We start from the raw sequence: 24,587 nt of genomic DNA, 5'->3' as shown, positions 1-24,587 counted from the left end.
TACGATAGACAAGCGGACTAAACCAAGATAAAAAATATGTAAGACAAGAATTAAGACGAGAAACCTAAACCTCTGGGGTGACCGAACCACATAATCAGCACATGTGAAAGGCGAAACCTGCATGAAAGCGCTACCACTCCTGCTATCAGGTACCGAGGAATTTGCGCTCTTTTTCCAGCAAGAACACTGAAGTGGAACTGACACACAAGTCGTCACCTGCGGCGATTATGTTCGAGGCCTCCAATATCTCTATCCACTCTTCTACCATGCCCGATGATACTTTTCGCACCCAAGTTGGGCACACGGCCGCCCTCGCAATCCTTACATTTTTTGCAGTGCAGGGGAAGGTTCGAACCATGACCCGTCCTTAGCGACGCTGCGTGTTTGCGCAACCTTTCATTCACACATTTCCCCGTCTAGCCCACATAAATCCGGCCGCAGCTAAGGGGAATGCGATATTCAGATTGCCTCCAGATATACCTCCATCAGGCTACGGATATCGCGGCTGGGATCGGACCCGCAAACCCTTAGGATCAACAGCCGAACGCCAAAGGCACTGAGAGACCGCGGAAGGATCCGCTGTAGTTGATGGGCATGCCTTATATCGATGTTTGCTGCACCTCTGATCGGAGGGCTATTATCTTCTTATCTCATCTGGCGATGGTCTCCGAAAAAAACTGTGAACTTTTTCGCAGAGATTTGTCCCAAAAATGAAACGAGAAGTTTTGCACTGCCAAATTTCAGTAGCTTAAACCAGAGCGCCGATATTTTACTGCCGCCTTAAGAGCCTACTCTACTGTTTTTTTCACCTCATTTGATTTTACTGAAATTATCACGGTACGTTCTCCGCAGTTTTCTGGTCCTTTGGGCTAAATTGCGCGGCGGGGCGTTGTTTTTTGTCGCGCAAATGAATTTTAAATTTCCCATTTCGTGGCCTCAGTCGGAGAGATTTTTACAGGTAACCTTGCGTGTTTGACGTCACCGGACGCACGGCCGTCGATATTAGCTGTATATTTGCTGAAGCAGAAAATTTCGAGCAGGCTTTTGGTCATTGCAGACAAATTATAGACACCTTTGTTGCCGTTACCCGCCCACCGCCAGTGCGCACGTGCTGATAGGTCCCGATGTGTTGCCGGGTGCCTTGCGTCATCTGGCGTCCTCAGGGCAACCTGGGCATGCGCATAGACGGCTCGCGGGCTCCCGGTACTCCGGTAACGCTAGCGGTAACACGGTACACGGCATGCTAACTGTTTCTGATGACCCAAGCTCTAACTTACAGTTGCCAGTTTGGCCAGTCAACGCCCACACGATAGGTTTTGTAACAGTACCCGTGACGTCATAGGACGGTCTTTCGTGACGTCATCGTTTGGTGGAAACCCAGTTTCGCTTTCCTGCTTTTTGCTATTTTTGAGTACTTCTGCTTGCTATTTGAAACGATGCTTTGTGCCGGAGCGAGGGAACTGTAAGGAATGTGATGTGACTATTAACTCAAAATGTTCAAAAAGCCTAGGAGTTGGCCTTCTACGCAACCGTCTCATTGCGAGAGATGCACTTCCAAATGGTCGTAAAGCAGTCATGCAAGAAGAGCGAAATTCCGCGAATGGCATGCCCCTCTTTCCATGGTGATTTATTTTTGCCTGTGCATGCGGAAGGTGCGAAGTTCGATCCCTAGTGCCATCGTGTACTCATCGATGATAAAATGGGTACAACCTTTACCCTGGCCTGGCGCTCAGCTCCTCTGGGACTAAATGCTTGGAAACCGGTCTTTCACTCCGCCCTGTGTAACAAAAACATCTTGTGCTATGGCGATCTCCGACCTAAAAATAAACAATCAGCATCACCATCACACCCCCACAACGACATCAACATCACCATCCTTTCTCTCAGTAGCGTCTTCTCTCTGTGACTGATGTCGGTGTGCAAGAACAGCGATTACTCACGGTGTAACGTGGCTACTTCCGATGCCGAAGGGAACCATTGTCAGTGCATAAGCGCTCTACTGGCGCGTATTTCTTTAGTCATACAGAGGAGTGGGGAATGGGCGGATGGGCGGATGGACCTTCTGTGGTGCACTGTAAACATGACAGATAGCTTCAGAAACTTACAAGTACCCTGAGTTCCACGCAAGTATTAGAGTTTATGAGGGGTATTTTTTTCTGAAGTATGATATAGTAATCGTATATGCGGTGTTACAACAAGACAATGCTTCCGATCTAAACCATGCCCGCCCTCGCCTAGGGGCGTAATCTCTTCTTTTCTTAGCCTGATTAGCTGTATCGCGGAAGCGATGGTTCAAAGCAGTGGTTTCACTTGTCGTTCATAAGGCACTCACACAATTCAAGACACATAAGTTAGGTGGGTTGGTTTGGTTTGGTTTATTGGGGTTTAACGTCCCAAAGCGACTTAGGCTATGAGGGACGCCGTAGTGAAGGGCTCCGGAAATTTCGACCACCTGGGGTTCTTTAACGTGCACTGACATCGCACAGTACACGGGCCTCTAGAATTTCGCCTCCATCGAAATTCCGCCGCCGCGGCCGGGATCGAACCCGCGTCTTTCGGGTCAGCAGCCGAGCACCGTAGCCACTGCGCCACCGCGGCGGGGCTAAGTTAGGTGGGGGTGAAACCTTTATTTGGAACAGGGGTGGTGGTGTGACACTTTTATTAAAAACAGCCTTTCTGTTAGGCGTTCAATAGGTCCTGGGCCAAGGTGACGAGGGCACGTTGCAGTTTTAGATCCAGGGAGGCGAGCCAGATGGGCCACGGTGGGGGTGGGGGGAAAGAATAGGCGGGGGACTGGAAGGCTGCGTGGCACTGTGTAAGGCAGTGTTCTATGTTTGCTTATATGTGTCGACAGTTCGGGCACTGAGGTGTTGAAGTGTACCGGTACAGATAAAGTTTGGCTGGCGTACGTAGGAGATTAAACTGTATTCGGCGAAGAATGCGAGCTTCACGGATCAATAAGGATGGGTGCGGCGGTGGTAAATCAGCTAAGTCCAATTTTTGCTGCGTGTAGTATTCGTCGACAGTGCGTTTGTAAGCCCTGACCACTTGCTCCGTCGGTGGGCTCGTCCATGGGATTTCCGGCGTCCGGTGTATAGTTTCGCAGGCAAGCTGGTGAGCCAGCTCATTGCCGGGAATACCCATGTGACCAGGGATCCACCGAAAGGTCACCCGTTGTGGGCTTAATGCTATGAGGGCAGCATCTAAGGCCGATCGGGTAGGGAAGGGGAGGGCTCTTTTGTGGAAGGCACGCAGAGCTGCCTCCGAGTCTATCTAGACAACCTTTGTGGGAGCGGGGGGTAGGGCGGCAAAGTGTGTGACGGCATCGACGATCCCGTGTATTTCTAGGGCGAGAGTGGAGGATGGGGAGGTGTATGAACCAGTTGTGTGAGTGCTGGTTGTAGAGAGGGAAGGGTGGAGGAAGAAGGCTGCTGTGGAGCCCGCGGTTTCCGTGAGACAGGCGTCTGTGTAGGCCACCGCCGGGGGAATTTGGGACACGTAGGTCCTTGGGCCTCCGCACGGCCAGGTTCTCGCACAAGTGAGACGCACGAGACGCATGTTGGGGACGTTATTGTGCTCCGTAAGTATATCAATCAAGTCGCTGCATTTACACTAATGACTTGCACTTCCGGCTGAAATGCGTTTCAAAGCCACGAATTTCAATCAGTAGTGCGCAGCTTCGCTCTAAATTGTTGAGCTTGATAGCATTAATGTTTCTTTTTTGTTTTTTTCAGGGGAATGTGCCACTTCCAGGTAGAGGTGATCGGGGCCAGGTCAGACCTTCATTCTGGCATCTACGGTGGCACCACGTAAGTCGAAACTTCCGACTGAACTTGGCCGCGTGTAAATGCAGATCACGTGGGAATGAAAGAAAGCAGTTGTGCTGCATTTTAACTGCCTACATTGTCGACCGCAAACAAGAATATGTACGTGAGGAGAAATGGTACAGCAAAAAAAAAAAAAAAAATGGATGCGCTCAGAACTCGAGTTTATTACCGCTGACACGCGGAAACCTTCGATCGTCATTGAAATAAGCCTTCAGAGAAAATTTTGACCGCCAGCAAGCCACGGTGTGTGGAAAAAAGATCGCGAGCATCACCGATTACGTAGTATTCATAGAAGCAACTGAACTTAAAATATAAACGACATTTCGGCAATGCTTCAAGCACCAAAACATTTTCCTCCTCATGCTAAGTCATCTCTCGTGGTTGGCAGTTTCCTTTTCCTTTTTTTCTCTTTCTTTTTGCATTCTCATCTGCTTTGTCGAACGCACGAGTATGAGCGCTTGAGATCCTAACATTAAGCGTAAAAAGCTGGGCTAGTTGGTTGCTAGTACAATTGTGAGATATTCCAGGGGATAAAAAAGACACGGACGAAGGTAGACGAGACAGCACGAACGCCGAACAGGACGAACCGGCGTTCTTCCTTTCTCGTCTACCTTCGTCCGTGTCTTTTTAGCCGCTGAAATGTCTCACAATAGCTCCTAACAAAAGCGTACTGCCGGATAGCTTACGCCCGGTGTTTTCATCCTGGCGCGTTTTGCCATAATTTACGCTTAATTCCATCATTATTGATGCTGAGGGAGTTCCCTGACAGTCAGTATTCTTTTCCCCAGTGCTGCGCATTGATTCTTTGGGGCAAAGAATGCGTAAAACAGAAAGCCTTGTTTATATTGATGTTCTCTCATTGAAGCTCTACCGCGGCGGTTAACAGCGGTGGTCACGTCGCAGAATTTTCATGGAGTCAGCAATGGTCTTCAGTTAGACAGCGAACAAAACGTTTGAAATACTGCATCATGCAACATAACTAGCATGCTCAGTGAACTTTCAATATGTCACTTAGCGCGGCACACAGCCAGCGAATAATCATCATCAGCCATGCTTAGGTGAGTGCAGGACAAAGGCCTCGGCGCCGGATGCCCAATTAGTCCTGTGCTTCGCCAACTACAGCCACCTTGTTCCGAAAAAATCCAATCTTCATCTCCCTATCTAGCGTTCTACGTATCCTGGCTGTTTACTTCCCCATGTGGCAACCTCTTTACCCCGAGGCATCACTGCTGATATGCGAAGCAGTAAATTAAACTTCCCCATACTGCATGAAGCTTTACTATCACCTGCGAAATTCTGTGTGTAATGGGGGATGTCGTAATTAAAACCTATTCGATTTAAGCCTGATACCATTGCCTATATTCGCTGTGCTGGCAGGTTTTTGTACGTAAGTTTAGTTACTATTTGCCTGGTTCGAGTAAGATAAGCAATCAGGGCAGGCCACAAGGTAGTAGCTAAGATGCCGGTCGACCAACAATTGGCCTCAGGTACGTGCCCGTGGTATGGACAGCCTTATGAATCTCACACGTAACCGCTGAACTGATGCTTTAGTGCTCGCCTGCGAACAAAGCCCATTCTCACGCCTCTTGAACAATGTGCGGCTCACCAATGCTCGACTGGTTCAATAATTTATGCGAAAAAAAAAACTAATTTAGTCATGACATCAAGTTATGGGGGGTAATAATTACCGAACAGCCGTTCAGATCGTCTACTAGTGTCATCACTAAAGCACTACATCATCATGCAGTGCTCGATCATTCATTTGATCTGGTAGTTCACGGGACTGAAAACCATTATATTTATTACCCACTATGAGATGAAGATATGTGAACTAGAACCACACTGAAGCTTTGTCCGCACAATGCAGGCACGAAGCGATGTCTGACCTTGTCCACCTCCTGGATAGCCTCATGGGTCCCCGCGGACACATCGCCGTGGAAGGCATCTACGATGACGTCGCTCCCATAACGGATATGGAGTGGAAATTTTACGAACACGTCAACTTCGACCCGGTGAGCACTTAGGATCGCAGACAACCACAAAGAACCCTCTTAACCAGAAGTGGGGCGACAGTGCAGAAGTTCTTACGTAACTGCGGTTCGTCTTCGAGCCGCAGATGAGGACGGGGGTAGTGCATATGGAGGGGATAATACAAGTGGTGGTGGTGGGTGTTTTGGAAGCGATGGTATTTGTAGTTTGAACAGTGACAGTAAACGGTTGACAATGACAATGACAATGGTTGTTGTAGTGGTGGTAGTGATTGTAGCAATAGTAGCTCACCGTGCTGAAAAAAATATCTCAGAGTTGTCGCAACTCAGGGATAGTGTAATCGCCTTATCCCCATCTGATCTAGTGCTCATCTACCTATGCCTGAATCTGCGAGGTGTGCAGTCACGTGATATGGCTCTTCTGTCTTCGTCCTATACTGAGGAAGCCGGTCGCAATTCCATTCCAGTTTTTGTTCTGAGGATAGGGTGGGAAGTTTGCGAGTTAGTGTTCTGGTTTTGCATCCTAGTGCCGAAACCTCCTTGGCTATGCCTGACCTTAGCTCGAGATTTTTCTGCTGCTCAATCACAGGATGAGTACCAGGAGAAGATGGGCATCTGGAACCTCACCACTGACGACAGGGTGCAGTTGCTGATGCGCCGTTGGCGCTATCCGGCACTCTCCATGCATGGTAAGACGGTGCTAAAGTGCAACAATAATTATGTTCGTATTGCGATTTATATCTCATCTAGAGTTTTTTCTTTCGAGGTTTCCCTTCATTATTTATTTATATACTTCAAACTTATGTGCCCACACACAGTGGTTATGCCTGGACAGCGGTGCACCGTGATACATAAAAAAGATTCATTCATTAGGGGCAAAAGAGTGTACACCGCGTACACACATGTCTTATTAGGACATTTCTTTGTCAAACATGCGGCCTAAGGGGCTTGCTTCTAAGCCATGTGCGACGCTCTTGCAATACACATGTAAGCTTTTAGCTCCATAGGTGTGAGGGAGGGGGAAGGAGAGGACCTGGATATCTGTTAACAGCCGCGTATCTGTTACGGACGCAGTTGTTGCGACGTGCGTCTGTTCTTTCTATCTTTCCCCTCACTCACATCTCTCAACTCTCCCCTGCGTGTACGCGGCAGCGATTGAGGCTCAACTCGAGCCAGTGGGCAGGTCCGTGCACGTTCCTTTTCATCCTTCCTTCAGTCGTAACAACAACAGAAGGTGTGAGGCCAAGAGATCCTCTTACCTTCGAGAGATTTGGAGCGATGGCAGTGCAGAGGTGGCAGCACTGTACGAACGAGGAGCAAACCATTCGAACTGCATATTTTTTCGCAAAATTGAAATTGAACTTTATTCCGTCGAGGCGGAAAGGGACTCGAACAAAAGTGAAAACATATCACTTCACGTGGTTCGAGCCTCCATTTACAAGGCATACAGCAGTTGCACATTTACATGTATAGCAGCATAGTCACGAGAACATACACACATAGAAAGTGAGTCAAGACCTTCTTGTCTGAAAAGAAAAAATCGCATTTTACACAACAATAAGATATCCCCATCACATCAAGACCACCATAATACACCTGAGAAAAGGAAAACCTCATTATACAATTATAGCGAGCATAACCATCACTCTTGTTGTGTAAAAAAATTCTTCAGAGTTTGGGTGCTAACACTTTGGATATTAATATCGTGTTTATGGAGATAATTTAACAAGGTTGGCAGTGAATATTCGAGCATTTGACGGCTGATGGTTGTGCGTAAGAATGGAATTTTCCAAATTTCAGGTGACCGCGATGTAGATCTACCTTCTCTTAAACTTAGATTTGATATGGTTTGAATGAGGACCTCATTGTTTTGGACATCCTGTTTATATCTTTTGGCTAAAATATAAGAGTAGAGCCGATGCACAGAAAGTACTTTGAATTGCGTAAACAGGCTTCTAGTGTGTGCATAAGGATCTAACCCTGCGATAAGGCGAACTGCTATTTTTTGTAGCATGTGAATCTGTTGTAAATTTGTAAATGTTGTGCTTCCCCATATCAGAAAACAATAGTTTACATGTGACTGAAACAATGCATTGAACAAAAGTAACTTAATTGGTGTCGGTAGAAAATATTTGAATTTCGCTAGTAAGCCGACGCTTTTGGCAATTCGGGAAACAATATTGTTAACGTGAGTGTCCCATAACATGTGTTTATGAAAATGTACACCAAGTATTTTTATTGTATCCACGACTTCTATTGTTGTGTCACCGAAGGTTAAATTAATACGTTGCGCTGATGACTGCCTTGGAGTGAAGATAACGACTTCGGTTTTCTTGCTGTTAATCTGCAGCGAATTTGCGACACTCCAAGAATGCAAATAATTCAGAGAGTTCCTAATATTATTTTCCAGGGAGTCATAACTATTGCCTCGAAACAACAAAGTAGCGTCATCAGCATAGATTACAAATTTTGCAGCTGTAGGGATGCTTGTGATATCATTGATGTAGAAATTAAATAACAAGGGCCCCAGGATGCTCCCTTGAGGTACGCCTGCATTAATTGTTTTGTAGGTCGACATGTAGTTTCCGATTGTTACACATTGCTTCCGTTTTTGCATGTATGACGTTATTAATTGGAGTGCAGTTCCTCGTATGCCATACAATTCTAATTTTTTTAGTAGTGTTGTGTGGTGTAGGCAGTCGAATGCCTTCGAAAAATCAATATACAGGCCAGCAGCTATTTCTTTTTCTTCAAATGCTTTTAGGATTATTTCTTTTTGCGCTAAAAGAGCAGTCTCGGTAGAACGGCCTTTACGAAAGCCAAACTGAGAGGTACTGATAAGATTAAACTTATTGGCGAACTTTGTTATTCGGAGATGTATTATCTTTTCTAAGCCTTTTGAAAAAATCGGCAAGATAGAAATCGGGCGGTAGTTAGATAAAGAATTTTTGTCACTGGATTTAAACACAGCAATAACTTTAGATAACTGCATTCTGTCAGGGAAGATGCCTGTTGAGAGGGCAAGATTATATACGTGATTGAGCTGTGGTAAAATTAGGTCAAGAGCATATTTAACAGGGGTTATTTGAATATTATCTATGTCAGTGGCATGGCTGTTACTAAGTGAAACAAACACTGTGTAGATTTAGCTTTCAGAAGTTGGATCTAAAAAAAGTGTGTTAGGGTTCCTGACTACAGCATTCGTCGCTAAAGGGTAAGAACTTGAGAGCGAGCAAGAATTCGAAACCACGTTTATGAAAAAATGGTTAAAGGCTTCAGCTAATTCTTTATCACGTAGTACATCATTGTTTATTGTTATTTCGGTGGGGCCTTTGTTTTTGGGAAAACGGTCTAACAGTTCATTTAGATTTTTCCATATTATTTGGGTATTTCTGTTGCTACCAGGTTCGAAAATATTGTACAGGTAATTACGTTTCGCATTTCTTAGCCGTGCGTTTGTTTTGTTCCTGTGTTGCTTAAATTTCTTCCAGTCATTTGGTTCACGGGTGGTCAGGAACTTTTTATATAGTTTTCCTTTCTTTTTTATCATTGCTAGGCACTCATTTGTAATCGAAGGCTTGCGAGACTTCGTAGCTTTCTTAATGAGAACAACCGGGAAAGACTGATAGTAGGCGAAAGTAAAGAGCTTCAGAAATTCGTTGTAGGCTTCATTTGCCGAGTTTAGTCTGTAAACAGGATTCCAGTTTAGCTCCATTAATTTTCCCCGAAAATTGTCTAACGTTCTTTTGTTGATGTTCTGCTTTGTAAACCGAACATCATGTTTGGTATCAGAGTTCATTACGGGTAGCCTAGTGAACATAAAAATGGGTAGGTGATCGCTTATGGTTTCAGCGCAAACGCCTGCTAAAGTCTCATGGGTTGGAAGATTTGTTATAAAGAGGTCGATCAATGTGCTAGTGCTTATTGTTAGGCGGGTTGCCGTGTCTATTAAATTGTAGAACCCATTTGAAGAGAGTATAGTTTGGAAGTGACGTTGCACTGGTGATTGGCTTAACAAATCAATATTAAAGTCCCCTCCCAAAACAAGTGTCAGACCATTTTCATTCGTATAACAAAGGAGCCTTTCTAAGCAAGAAAAGAAGCTATTTATATTGCCATCAGGAGGGCGGTAGATGACAGCAAAAAAAGTGTTTAGAACTAACAGCAGCTAAGCATTCAATGTGTTCATTGACAAAGGAGAACTCTTCATGCAAGTTGCAATTCAGGCTCTTCTTCACGTTTAGCAGTACGCCGCCTCCTCTCTGATTGTATCTGTTTTAAAAATAGGTGCTGTAGTTTTTGTCCATCATGACATCACTGTCGCAGCAATACCAAGTTTCTGTTAACATCATTATGTCAAAACTGAATGTGAAATTTTCTAGAAGGACGTGCAACTGGTCCTCTTTGTTCAGTGCAGATCTAATATTCAAATGGAAGCATTTCAAGCCGTTTATTGCTTCTGAATGAAAAATGTTATTGATATCCAGCGGCAGTAATGCCATTTTGGACAGAAGAGTCGACACTATACAGTTTTAGGTGCACATTACACAATCAACTGAACGTCCCGTTCGCTTCGCACATTAATGACATTTGAGGTTTCATCTCTGCGAGCAAAAATCCTTCCGTCCCTGGTACACACAAACTTCCACTTACATTCCTTCTTCCTTGCAACAGTGATCCCCAACAGTTTCTCCATTACGGGACATAAGTGCTCATTTACATAAATGGGACTCTCCTCGTTGTTCTCGTCCAGGTTTTTCATTGAAAGCCTTGTTTTCCTTGCTTTGAGAAGCAAGGAATCCCTCTTTGATCTGGTCTTAAATTGTACCACAATGTTATGAGACGACTCGTTGCGAGTCTTCGTCCTGTGGCACACTTCAATGTCATCTGGTGTGACTTGTTCTCCCAAGGCATTTCCAATTAGACTGACGATCTTCATCAAGTCTTCACTATCCTCCTTTTTCACTCCTTTTATTTCAACATTTCGATTTCTTGAGTATTGCTCACTCGCTGTTATTCTTGTTTCGTGCTCATCAAGTTGCTTTTTTGCCTTGTTACTCTCATCTAGAAGTGTTTCATTTGCTTTTTTCAGCGCTTCATTTTCTCTTTCGAGCTGCTCATTCTTACTTTTAGCAGCTTCGTACTCTTTGTTAATGAAGTCCTAACTATCCTTCATTTCTCTCAATTCATGCCTTAAATCGCGTTCAACCTTGCTCTTAAACTCTTTCATTTCCCTTTTAAGTTCTTCCTTAAATTCTTCCCATATGCTTTAGCAGCCATAGCTTGAACAGCAGTTCAGTGACACGAATAGGCGACACAGGAAAAAGTTGGAACAGTTGGCAGCAGCAAGGCAATTGAGAAGGAAGTAAATGTATTAACAAAGTAAGGCTGTAATGCTAACCTGTAGCAATAAGCAAAGAGCGCTTAGATGTTGTCCCTTGTTGCCCGCTGCTGCCAAGTGATCCGGGTCCAAGCGGCGCTCAGTTTATATAGGCGGCGAGCTGCTCCTGGCGGTAGTCGATTGCAGAGGGGGCGGTGCCGTGGTGAAAGCGCGTTGTAGCTTCAGACTGTGCGTTGCACGTGTAGATGACTCAAGGCACGGCCAGACTGCGTTGTTTCCTAGGGTTATCTGTAGCAATAAGCAAAGAGCGCTTAGATGTTGTCCCTTGTTGCCCGCTGCTGCCAAATGCAAAAAGGATGAAGGAAGGAAGGAAGGACAACTGCTAGTTTAACGAACTGTTGGAACGTGTTGGAAAAACGCTTGTCCTTCCTTCTTCGTCCCTTGCCACGGCGCTGAGTTTGTAGTCAAACAAAGTACCAACTAGATAAACTCTCCGTTTTACTGCAAAGAATCTATGAGTGGTGTCGCCACATGTACTTCTCTTTTACGCAATTTGTCTGGCCTATTGGTGCTCTGATTTCGCTAAAAATGACAAATTTTCTATAACTCGACGGTAACCTATTAATTTAGCTTGAATTAGTATTCTGATTTAGTGTCCCTTTAAGCAACGGAGAAACATTGAACGCAAGGCTTAAACGTAGCATGTATGCGTGATGTGCCGGCGTGCACGAGGATTACGCTGTTAACACTGCGCGAGAGACAAATGCTTAACAATGTGCACATCGACATGTGCGTCGTTTGGACGTGCATTATGTGCACTTACACGTGTGTATTCCGCTTTTCATATCACGCGAGATGCGTGCTTGCCTGTGCGTGCGTGGAGTGATGTCTCACTTGGACACTCCACGCAATATCATTGTATTATGGCGTCATCACCTCCCACCTACACTAGACATCTTCCTTTTTTTATGGGTATATGGCGGTTTAACGTCCCAAAGCTACTCAGGCTCGTAGCGTCGTAGTGAAGGACTCCGGAAATTTCGACCCTGTGGGGTTCTTTAACGTGCTCTGACATCGCACGGTACATGGACCTCTAGAATTTCGCGTCCATCGAGATTCGACCACAGCAGCTGGGGTCGAGTCCGCGTCTTTCGAGTCAGCAGCCGAGCGCCATAACCACTGAGCCACCGCGGCGGCATACATCTTTCTTTTTTTCTCTTCCTATTCCATTAGTATGGAGTAGCAAGCTGGGATAACGTTTCCACCAGCCGACCTCCCACCTTTCCTCTCACTAAAGATCTTCAACATTTCCTACTTTCAATGACGCCCGCGCGCTTTCTGCCCATTCTTTCCTAATCCTGTTCTAATTGGCTGCGTTCGTGCCAGAAAACATGTGTCACTTGCCAGTTTTCAAAGAAAAAAAACCTGTAAGGTGTAGGACAGACTGCGTCGCATGTGAAGAGATGCAACACGACATAAAGACGGGGTTGGGTTGTTTGTTAAAATGCTGCTTAATCTGTGTCGTTACTCTGACGAGAACCGCCAGCCGCCTCTAGCAGAGCGGTCAAACAGTCATCCTGTTCTCTGGACAACGAAGGTTTCTTAGTACACACATACTCACCTTATTTGTAATAAGGCAATTAGATCAGAAGTCGCAGCGAATAATTTTTCTCGCAACTGAAATATTCTGCTTGAGAGCCAAATTTTTTATGACATCTGTCATGAAACTCTGAATCGGAATTTGGATATGGTCTCCACAGCCAGCTTATGGCGGTTAGCTGGTGTAAGCTGAGAAGACAGCTGTCGGTGGCTCTTAGCAACTGTTGGTCCTCTAAGAAATATAAGGGCTAACCACATCATCTCAAGTTTGTCAGGTCCTATAACTAAAGAGCCTTGGCGTTTCGTACGTCCTAAGCTACTCTCGGAGCGAGCGTGTTCCGAACGTTTGTTTACTTTCAACTCGGCAGGCATCGAAGGTGCGCACTGGTCACCCGGTGAAAAAGCGGTCATCCCTGGCCGCGTGGTGGGAAGGTTCTCTATCCGAACGGTGCCCAACCAGACGAGCGAGAAGGTTGCCGACTGCGTCACAAAGCACCTGGAGCAGGAGTTTGTCAAACGGAAGAGCCCCAACAGACTCAGGTGAGAACAGGAACTGGGACCTGTGTACGTATGAACAGACGTGAATCTTCTTAGCCCTTAGTCTCCTGCAGCTGTGTAATTGAAGACCGAGGCTAGTTTGCGTAAGATAATGACAAATGGCGGTAGGCTCCACAAAGAAGAAAGCATAGGAACATGTGTTAATCAGTGTCAGTCCGCAAGCGAACTAGCGCTTGCGGACGACGCCGTAAAAGCGGGCAAGGAGTTAAATGAGTTAATGCTCTAAAACATCGTCTAAGGAGGACCCCATTGCCTAATTAGTGTGGTGTTGTGTTCTGAAAAAAAAAACTAAATAAAAAAAACAAGGGAGCCTTCTTAACCACATACTGAAAAAGAAAATACGATAGCGTTTAGGTTGCCTGCTATGGTGTCCTTAGTAAGGGCCTAATCTTCTTGCCGTTTTTCCGCCAAAATTCCTGTTGGAACCGATTCCATTGCACTTATATGGTATGCATGTCATCACCTTTTAGAACGTTCACGTAACTTCTGTTGTAATAGCATTTGAGATAATACTAATCCGACCCAAGCATATTTCGGTGGTCCAGCAATATGGTGCATATAAAACGAAAGCCAGTCTTGACATGTCTGTCCTTTATTGTTTCCAGGGTATCTATGACGCGCAGCACTGAGACTTGGCTCAACGATCGCTACAACTCCCACTTCAAGGCTGCCGCAGCTGCAATGCGCCACGGTACGATATTCCACTTTTACAGACTTCAAAACGCTCTACTGGTCTCAAAGCAGGCATCCTACACTATAGATGTTAAAATTTAAGTTTAGACCTCGGGCAATTTTCACGGGGTAACGACTGTCCTCACTCTTGTCCTTACAATGGCTAGAAATGAATATATATTATATGTATTGTAGTCAGGTTACAGTAAGAGGAGTAAGATGGTTCGACGGATGCAGTGCGAAGGTACAGGCGCCGGTGTTGAGTATACCTGTCTGACCCATTCATTACCTCAACCTCCCCCGCCCAGGTTTGACGCCCGGGCCTGCTTGAAAAAAAAAAAAAAACATGGTTCCGAAGCATAATATCTGTAAAATAAAATGCCGTGCCGTGTCGGTATTGGTTTGTTCGCTGCACATCGCATCTCTAACCATGTTTTCATTCAAACCGGCAGTTACTAATTATATCAACCTCAGCGCAGCCATACGGCTATACAAGGAAAAAGCTATACAGCGCTCTTTTCTAGCTGTATGCAAACGCTGAGGGGGATATCAATTAGTATAGTTGCTCCTTCAATTGAAACTTACTCTACATACGAGGGGATTCCCGAAATTGTTACATTAACCTCGCTTACCGCAGTGGTGGCCTAGTGGTTGAGCATCTGCCTTGCATGCGGTAGGCGCGTGGTTCGATCCCCAGTGCCACCGGATACCGACCAACGGTACAAGCGTCCCCTAGCTTGGTTCTCGGCTTATTCAGGGTGAAATGCTTGGGAAATGGGTCTTTGACCCCAACTTGAGCAAACGAAAAAACCTTGTGTCATGGTACTCTTTGACCGCAGATGCCCTTGCTCCATAAAAATTCATCGTCATCACATTAACCACGTTTTAATACGAGTCGGCGGCGGAGGAGTGAGGTCACGTGATCTAGTGACGTCATCAAAATCTACACTCCCACTACCCTCCCCCTTGTGGAAGATGGCACGGAAGGTGCCCACCGTGGCAGGCGACGGTTAAATTAATGATTGGAGCAATATGCGCAATGTGGGTCTACTCACGAGCCCCACCAGTGACTGCGTTTGAAACAGCCACCAGCAGGGGTAGTGGAGCATCGCTTAACCGCTGACCCACTGCGCCAGGATTGGCATGAGGACTTCCAGCTATCTACGAAGGTAAAGTAGAGAAATATCATTTCCGCATGTATGTTAACACTATCGCGTTTTTGTTTTGCCTTCATTGCGTTTCCTTCAATGTATCCGTTGCTTGCTTGTAGACAGTTCCTTCGTCACTCGCACTCCCTTCACGGGGGACGGTGTTCTTAATTCACGACCGTGCACCTCTCTCCTCGTTCCTAAGCGTACAGCCTGAGACCGGACCTGACACGCGAAGGTGGCACTGTCAGTGCGGCCACCCTGCTGCACAAGCACGTCTGCTCCGACCTGATCGTGATGAGCATGACGCCCGCGGGACGGGGCTGCCACTCGCTCGACGAGCACATCCGGGTGGAAGAACTCGTCGCCGGAGTAAGTGGAATCTTAAACAGCATTGTAACGTGGCAGCGTAAAACGCCCCGTACGCAGAAAATGAGGCGTCGGCGTTGTCAGTGTTGTGAGCGAAAAAAAATCACGGGCATGACTCTGGCATGTGGTTCCCAGAGAGCAACTTAGAAGGCAGGTGGGCCACCTAGGTCATGTGACCTTGCGACGTCATCACAACCTGCACACCGGATGGCAAACTGCCCATCGTGGCAGGTGGCAGCTAAATTAATGATTGTTCGTTCGTGAAGAGCAACCTGGGCCGCACAGGCTCACCGCTGGGAGACCCTGCCATCGCAGGGCAGTGGCGCATCGCTTAACAGCTGCACCACTGCACCAGGAGTGGCATGAGGACTCCCAGAGATCTATGAATGCTAAGTAGAGAATGGCCTTCTACATATATGCAAATTGACCCATTACTCTATCACCTCATACCCTTAACGAGGCGCTTAAGTGTTTCCTTCAATTTGTTTTTTTTCTTGTGCTGATCGGCACAAATTTTCACCCATCGTAGAGGCTCAGTGGCTGTGCTGTTCAGCTGCTGAGACCAAGGTCGTGGGACCGAATTCATGCCGTGACGGCTTCATTTCTATGGAGGCGAAATACAAAAGTGCCCGTTTGCAGTGGATGTAAATGAGGTGATTAAAAATTTCTCCCGAGCTCTCCTCTACGGCTTCTATCTCTCGTTCAAGCTCTATTTATAGAGGAATGAAAATCCTCGGCGGACATTTTACGCTATTAGCTGTGATTTGCTGTAACGGTTGCCATAAATAGGAAGTCCCTCAACACGTAATGTTAAAAATATTTGGTATTCGATCTTTGTACGAAATTTGGTGACAATTGTTTCTTGTTACTTACTTGGCAACGCAAGCTTTCTACAGCGAATTCCGGCTTATGGAAGAAAGAGTACAGGGTGTTTGAAGCTGCACCTTTTGGAAGCAGTGTTCGGCCTCATCCACACTTATTACTTCTACAGTGCCTGTGCTAACAAACCTGTTTAGATTACTTTGAAAATAACTGGTAGGCTCGAGCGTACGTATAATAAACCATATCCAGTGCGGCACGTTAACATGAAAACAATGTGCCTGACAGCAGGCATGTTATGTGGACATCGTGCTTGCTTCTGTTCAGATAACAGCCACCATCGTCCAGCAATCATGTTGTGCGTAAAGCTTCCTTAAAAACGTCGCTTACAAAAGTGGGAACTATGTGAAGTCCATGTGAGAGTACCAATTCATTCGCGTTAAGTTGAGCGCAATATCTAGTTATTTTAGGGAGCAACACGCCGCTCACCGGAAGAGCTAGCGAGTACATACGCAACGGGTGCAAGTTATAAAGTTACGTTGGTGCGAGGCCTATAATCCTGTGGCGCAGTTTGTTTCAGGTTCAATGTAAATGACTCTGTATGCATTACGCTCCACTATCGGATCCATTTGACAGAATCCCTCATTATATAGTCACGAATGTAACGTTGTGCTGCGAATTTCGTCAGTAATCCTTAACTTGAGGAGACTGGACGTGCCACAAGAAACTGATATCTCTACTCACTGTGCCGCTCCCTAATGTCACATTTGCAGGCAAAGCTGTTCGCAGCGTACATGTACGAGCTGTCCAAGTTGGCCTGAAGGGCTCCAAGGGCGGCTCAGTGTGTGTACTCACGACGCTGCGGCGACAGCCGAATGGCCGCCACAATGAGATCAGCGACCCGAGCTTCGCAGGCCTTGAGGTCTATATGCCTGACCAAGAACCAAGGCAACGCAGCTGTAGCTCCGCACGTGGCCACACGGTTCCGCTGAAGTATGCACGAAGAGATTTGTGCCATGACGTCGCCTCTGGCCTCTAGCGGGGCACATGTTTTTGGAGTTAAATTAATTGTGTTTATTACAATCACGAATAAAATGTAAGCAGTAATTATTCCCGCAAAACTTCTCGCCATGTTTCTTCCTGTATTTTTTTGTGGTGATGAAAAGCGGTAAACATATATTACGCAATGTGCCGACGCTGAACGTTTGTCGCTGTTGCTTATTTTTCCCGGTACAATTAACTTCTCATACTAATAGCCATTACAAGTGCTTGTTAAGCCTGAAACGCCCGGCTTGTTGCGTACAATAGATACTATGAATGCTAATAATTTTCTTTGTCTTGCAGAAATACATGAAATTTTGACAGTATTGCACAAACCGCAATCTCTTACATGCTTATTAAAGCAAAATCGAAGCATCGGTTTCCAGAGATGGACGGGGCTTGCTGTAAGATGAGAAACAGCCACACCTAACCGAAAACGCAAAAAAACCCCGAGACTTACTGCTGCGTAACCAGGAGCTGTAAGGATCTTGAATTCAACTAAATATTTATTGAAGGTGCTGGACTGTGTGTGCAGTTTTATCTTTACTAGGCGTTCGGCAGTGATAGTCATTTGCTAATTTAATTTTATTTACTGCTTTCTTTCTCAACGTTTTGAACATTTTTGGAACGTAGGTGCTATTCATGACGTAATGTTGGTCGGTAGTAGATTTTATCCCAGATTTTTGTTTTTGGCTGTGCATAATCTAGCAAAAAATTGGTAGAGGCTCAGCTTGGTTAAGCCCGGAAATTGCGAAAGCAACTTCATCCGTTTCTTCAGCCCGCATCCGCCGTGTCTACCGCTGCTCTGCGCCGACGGTTGGTTGGTTGCGACTGAGAGAAGGATGAAAAGGAAAGTGCACGGGCCTGCCTACTGGCTCCAGCCGAGCCACCACCGCTGCCACGTGCAGATAGAAGAGAGTTGAAAGATATGAGGAAATATAAACACCACTCATTAAACTTGGCCTAGCACTTGTAGATGCACCCGCATCAAGCGATGTTGACCGGCGTGCTCGCCAGGCTGCTGCATACACACGTTGTTTAGCTAGCCGTTCTTCCCGTTCTTCGTCTGTTTCTTCGGCGCGGCGCCGTCGCTTGGCCGCAGTACAGTGTACTAGAATAGGGGCAGTGTGTTCAGGCGGCGGAGCGCGCCACGCACCGTCGTGAAGCCGGCAGCGTAGACAGGTCCCGGATGTATGTGGTGGCGCTGCAGTCGCACCGGCTGTACGGACGCGTTCTCCGTGTGTTGCGGCGGGTTGCAGCGTGCTTCTTGAGCTCCACCTTGCTTGTGAAGAAACGGGGTGTTTCGGCCGCACGGGCAGTGCTAGCAGTGTGATGTTTTGCTGCGGTGTTCGCGAGTGAGAGCCAATGCCTAATCGCCGACGGCAACGTCATTGCTTTGCGCCGGGGTGCGACACCGGCTACAAGTGGGCCCAAGGCGAGCAGCCTTCCCTCTTCGCCGTGCCGAAAGATGAAGGAAAAAGAAAGGTTTGGGAACGAAACCTGCATCGAAAAGATAAGGTCCTTGATGAAAGTTGCTCGGTCTGCGAGCGTCATTTCGATCCTTCTTGTATCCTACGGGATTACGTCCACATTATAGAGGGGAAAGAGGTACGCATTCCGCGAGGAAAGCCAGAGTTGCTGCCGGATGCCGTACCTACGCTCCTACCAAACACGCCGGGCTATTTATCGAAGAAGACGCCGACGCCTCGGGCGCCAAGAAAGCGGAAGAGCCCTACGGTGTGTTCTGCTGATCCCAAGAGGCCTTGTACTGAACAAAACAGTCACAATGACGCTGTAAAGGAACTCGCTTCACTTGACACGCCATATTTGCAAGGCGATGCACTTGAACCGCAGCTGTTTGAGGCAACCTCTGTGTTAGGCCTTCGCTCTCTCGATGTGCCTTCGGTGTACTGGAGTTCACACAACGTGCCGGGCCATAATGGATTTGGATACTGCAAGCTCATAATGTGCAAGTCCGAAGAAGTTGTCTGTGAAAGGGCGGTTATATTTACAGAGCACGACGGGCCTGAAGTCAAGTACACGGCGCATCTCTACGGCAGCATCGTCGAAAAGGGAACCATTCTGAGTCGTGAACAAGCAGCGGACGTTCTTTTTAGAACTGATTCGCATCGTGTCTGCCTTGGTGCCTTGCCAACGAGCCAGATGCCCAAGTCCAACTTAACAGAAGGCCTAGAGCAGCAGGTCACCATCCGTAATGGGGCATACTACAGCAAAAAATGCGCAGGAAAGGAACAATCTGAAGGTATGATTTTTTGTGTTCTGTGCGTAAAGAATATAAATGCACGCAAGCACATGATAATTTACAAAGTCATTTACTATGGTGTGTGCCATACTTTTTATAAAGTCAGACTAATTTCAATTCCCGGAATAAAGTTTTGTTTCACTTGCTCTTTGCAGGACAAGCATGCATCTCCTGCCGGTACACCAGAAAGGCACTTCAGTCACGAAAATCAAGGCTGAAGGGATTGATAAGAAAGCGCACCCGGACCACTGCTGCTAGACTCCGAGCAGCAGCACAAAAAAAATAGGAGACTGTTTTCTCGCTGTGCGCGGTTAAAAGACCGGTTGAAGCAAATGCAGGAGGAGAACTCCCTAAAGCCTGAAGAAGTTTTACAGGAACAGATTGCATCCCTGCCTTTGAAACAGCAAGATTGTGTCCGACAGTGCTTTTCAGCTGCCAAGAAGAAAAGTGCGAAGGGTAATGTGTACTCAAAAGATTGGATCTTAGAATGTATCCTTATGAAGATGAAGAGTGCCAAACTCTACGAGCATTTGCGTAAGCACAATATTCTCTCACTTCCGAGCAAGAGCACACTGAAGCGTTACTTGAAGCTGTACAAGAGTGGCTTTGGCTTCAGCACTAAAATACTGAGACAACTGAAGCAGAAAACAAGACACATGAGCACATTTAGCAGGCGTGGAGGGCTCTTGGTCGATGAACTCAAACTGTCGGAGCACCTGAACGTGACGTCGTCCGGGCATATTGAGGGATTTGTCGACATGGGCTCTTTTACCGAAGGAGGAGAGAGCGTTCCCTGCGACCACGGGATGGTGGTAATGTTCATCCCCTTTACTGGGAAGTGGACGCAAATAATTGGTTGCTTTGCCACTCGAGGAAATGCGAAAGCGGAACTCCTTGCTAAAATAATAACAGAAGCAACAGTACTTGCTGAAGCCAGTGGACTTCTTGTTGATTTTATTACATCTGATGGAGCCTCATGGAACCGTCGCATGTGGAAGATCTTAGGAATTGGTGTGGAGTCAGGAAAGGTGACTTGCAAGTCTGAGCACCCTGTAGATCCTGCTCGTCACCTGCATTTTCTCTCTGACTTTCCCCACTTAATCAAGTGTGTCAGGAATACATTGCTCAGCCACCCACTGAACACTCCGAATGGGATGGTAAGTATTTTGTCTTCATAAGAAGTGTCACTTAAATTCGGTTTGTTCCTGACTATTGCCTTATTAATTGCTATTCGATTTCATGTCGATGGCTTATAATAACCTGCAGATTAATGTTGTTGAGTTGCACTGAGCGAGTGAGTATACATTAAACTCTTACTACTTACAACTATAATTTCAGGTTTCCATCCAACCTTTGAGGCAAGCGTTCAGAATTGACAGCGGGAACATCACTCTCAAGGCGATGCCCGGCCTCACGCTGGTACATCTGCAGCCGAATGGCTTTGAGAAAATGCGAGTGACCCTTGCATTTCAGCTGTTTGGGGACCGTGTTTTGAATGGTCTGAATTTCTACAAAGACACGTTGGAATCGTCGTGGGGGAAGATTGATGCAACGTTATCATTTTTCACGTAAGCAGAAATAACTATTAACGTTTGAGGACAAGTGAGCAGCGAGTACAAGTGAATTTTTTAAAGATGCACTTTACCATTGTGACATTCTGTCTTTGCTTCTTCTTTAATGTGGTCTGTTCATGTTCTCGTCCTTACTTTTCTTCACCGCAATGTTTCTGTCTAAAATAGGAAAACCTTTCAACTTCATGCATAATTATATTCTGTGCTCGTTGCAAAACATTCTTATGCTTGTCGAACCACAGCCCATTACTGAGGATCCCATGTGTTTGTGAATGTCGTTGATTGATTGATGGGGTTATGCACCACGAAGTGGCACAGTGGGCTTTGAGGAGCGCCGTAATCGAAAATTGTGGAATAATTTAGTCCACCTGAGATTCCTAACTGCACACAACAATATAAGCACATAGATGTTTGCAATGTGCCCCCATAAGAATATAACCGCCGCTGGATACCACTTCATGTTGAGCAACAGAAAACCGTAGCCAATGAACCACTGTGGTGGGTGAGCGCTGTTCAGAATTACCGCCTTCAGGAACGTGCATATCAACTGTGTTCCTAGTTTCCCTTACAAGCGTTGCAGATAAATGATAACTTTAGCCTATTTATGAACTTCGCACTGTTTCAGGGCTATCAACAAGCTGATCAAGATCATGACTTCTCGGTTCCCAGCCAAAGCCCTTCGTCCAGGATCCGAAAATGTGAAGACTCTGAAGGAATTCCTCGAGTTTTTGTCTCGCTGGGAATCACATGCAAAAGGAGTTGGCGGCTTCTTGAGCCAGTCGACGGCAGATGGGCTCCGTGTGACACTGTGCAGCACTTTGGCCTTGTTAGAGTATTTGGGGGGAGAGGGTTTTAAATACCTATTAACATCTCGACTAAGTCAAGATAAGTTGGAGAACTTCTTTGGTATTGTGAGGCAGTCGTGTGGATCCAACGACCACCCAACGCCATCTCAATTCTTGATTGTCGTCAACTGCCTGTCTTTCTAAAACTTGGCAAAAGCAATGCAAACAGGCAACACTGAGGCCAATGAAGATTTGGTCTCGCTACTTCACTCACCTGATAAATCTGATATGGAAGGGAACGTTGCATCTCTTGATGAGTTAGTTGAAGCTGGAAATCTGACGGTGGTAGAACAAAGGCTAAACAGTACTCCAGCTGAGCACCGGGCTTACGTGGAGGAAAAGAGCGATGACCGCCTCGTTCATTACATGGCAGGGTATGTTGCGCGGAAATTTCTTACTCGCAACAAATGTGAGCACTGCCGCTCTCTTCTTTTGCAGAACTCAAATGTCAGCAGCAGAGTCTCAAAATTCACAGAAATTTGTGATAGGGGAGGCTTGCTGTATCCCTCCAAGTTGCTTTTTGAAGCAGTAAAGAAACTTGAGGGGATATTTACAATCTTCTTCAGCCAAGAGGAGCTCTGCAGCGACAGCATAGTCGATGTCATGATTCTAGTGAAAGCCAAGTTTGGCTATGCCATAGGGTGCAAATTGCATGCTGATGATTTCACATCAGCAGTTGTGCGCTTTTATGTCTTAACAAGGCTGCACTTTTACGTTAAAGGTCTTAATCAGTCAAGAGAAGCACGACGAAAAAAGAAATTGCACTTGAAAGTTAGCCGTTGTTCTTAGCAGGCTTGTGCAACACATATGCTGACGCTCCTTTGCGTTTTTTTTATCTAAATACACGGCTTTTTTTTGTGCATTCCAAAGCCAATTTTGTAAATATAATTCAAAAATGAATTAAGGAATTCATTTAAGTACATTAATTCCGCTGTAGGTCTCCGTTGTTTGGATTGGAATGTACTCGCTCTTTTTCTGTGTTTAATCCCTTTTACTTGGCCTCTTTCCTACCTGTTTTATTCCTTTCATTCAAATGTGTGATGTTGGTGTGTCTCAGACTCGTACATGAGCCTGACGTTGGGAAGCTCTTCATGACGTAAATAAAAGTCACGAATAAACTGTGCAAATCCAGTCATTGCGGGTAATTCGCGAAACCGGAGGATAGAACGAGGGACAAATGTTTACCATGTTTACCGCGAAAGAAGGTAAATACCAAGCAGGGAAGGCCTTTGGCTTTGGGCCGTGTACAGTTTTGTGTTTTCTACAACAGCGGCTGCATTTTTATGAGTGCGAACTGCGCAAGAAAATGCACCTGGAATCCGAGTTGCTTCAACTCAATCGAAGCCCTTTACTACGGTGCTACTTGAAGCGCGAGTGTTGCTTGCGGATATTAAACCCATTAATCAATGTTTTTTTTACGTTCGAATAACTTCTGGTTACGTTGTAGCGTGGCTCAACAGATTTAACGGCTTTACCCCACTATTTCGGTGTCTCCAAACCCTTTGCTGTCAGGTTTGTTAATAAATCCGTCTAATGAGCGTTGTGATGCGCTAAAGTACACATATAATTAATCTCTTATGTGAACGTCAGTTCCAAGCATGCATCTCCACATCCTCCGAGCATTTGCACGTCTGTTCGAGGCGGAGGATGATTACAACACTTCTAAAAACGCGCAGCGCCAGCGCTGCGCCGTTGGTTCCGTACAGCCCATGCTCCTGTAGCGCCATCTCGTGCTTTCTGCATGAAGCGCCTCAGCGGCAAGCGCTCCTGAACACACTGCCCCTATTCTAGTACACTGTAGCCGCAGCAGATCGTTCCAGCCTCGCGTTGTACACATCATCCGACATAGGGCACTGAGAGGAGCGCAGCTGCTGCCCCCCCCCGTTTTATCCCGCTCTAGCAAGCGCCCTCTCTTGGCAGCGGCGCAGCCGGCGTGTAATGCTGTACCTCCGCCATCGATTGCGCAAGCTAGGGCCCCGTCTCTTGGTCTGTCGTGACGTCACACGGTTACGTAATGCGCCGCTGTGTAAGGAGGCGCCACGACCATCGATGGCAGAAAAGTGCAAGCAGTATTGCTTTCGCAATAAAATTTCCAATTTTATACATGGTGGCTGTGAGCGCTGGCTGTAAAGAGACAACATGAAATGGTGGGCGAGTTGGTCTGACATATCTAGTGAAGTAGCGCAACGGCACATGGCCAGCGCTGTGTTCGTCCCTTTCTTCCCTTTGGCCCTGTGCCGTTGCGCTGCTTCACTAGATATGTAAAGAGACACTGAAGACAAACTGAATTAGGCGTGCATGATTATGTTACCGCGTTCTAACGACAAAGACGCTACTTTCAATGAAAACGCGGCTTTCTTAAGGTTGAAAAGGCCAAGAAATCAAATACAGTAGTCTCCATCACCGGTTGATTTCGCAAGTAAACTGGGGTGCGTCGACGCAGCGTTTTGAGCATGGATCCCAGAGTCTAGGCTACGTCGACATTCACTTCAAAACGGTGATCTCGGAGCCCTATTTCGCCTTGATGTCACTAGTTTGAACTGAGT

At 46.3% G+C, this 24,587-nt stretch overlaps 2 protein-coding genes across 2 annotated transcripts in view; both read left to right on the top strand.

Moving 5' to 3' along the window:
• LOC149371642 (cytosolic non-specific dipeptidase-like) overlaps positions 1 to 17,204 on the top strand; it is a 28,257-nt gene extending 11,053 nt beyond the window's left edge. The window contains exons 7-13 of the mRNA XM_089580876.1: positions 3,735 to 3,809; positions 5,695 to 5,839; positions 6,405 to 6,504; positions 13,124 to 13,295; positions 13,919 to 14,004; positions 15,339 to 15,505; positions 17,095 to 17,204. Of these exons, the coding sequence (XP_089437002.1) occupies positions 3,735 to 3,809; positions 5,695 to 5,839; positions 6,405 to 6,504; positions 13,124 to 13,295; positions 13,919 to 14,004; positions 15,339 to 15,505; positions 17,095 to 17,142 (793 nt within the window). The 3' untranslated portion in view covers positions 17,143 to 17,204. The remainder of the gene's footprint in view (positions 1 to 3,734; positions 3,810 to 5,694; positions 5,840 to 6,404; positions 6,505 to 13,123; positions 13,296 to 13,918; positions 14,005 to 15,338; positions 15,506 to 17,094) is intronic.
• A 1,292-nt stretch (positions 17,205 to 18,496) lies between these two features.
• LOC149371641 (uncharacterized) lies at positions 18,497 to 19,850 on the top strand. The gene has a single exon (XM_089585217.1). The coding sequence runs from the start codon at positions 18,728 to 18,730 to the stop codon at positions 19,841 to 19,843; it is 1,116 nt and encodes a 371-aa protein (XP_089441343.1). The 5' UTR covers positions 18,497 to 18,727; the 3' UTR covers positions 19,844 to 19,850.
• Positions 19,851 to 24,587: the final 4,737 nt, after the last annotated feature.

This window comes from Amblyomma mixtum, chromosome 1 (assembly GCF_055824585.1).
Source record: "Amblyomma mixtum isolate Tamu chromosome 1, ASM5582458v1, whole genome shotgun sequence".
Lineage (NCBI taxonomy): Eukaryota > Metazoa > Arthropoda > Arachnida > Ixodida > Ixodidae > Amblyomma > Amblyomma mixtum.
This window is presented reverse-complemented; position numbering and strand designations above follow the sequence as displayed.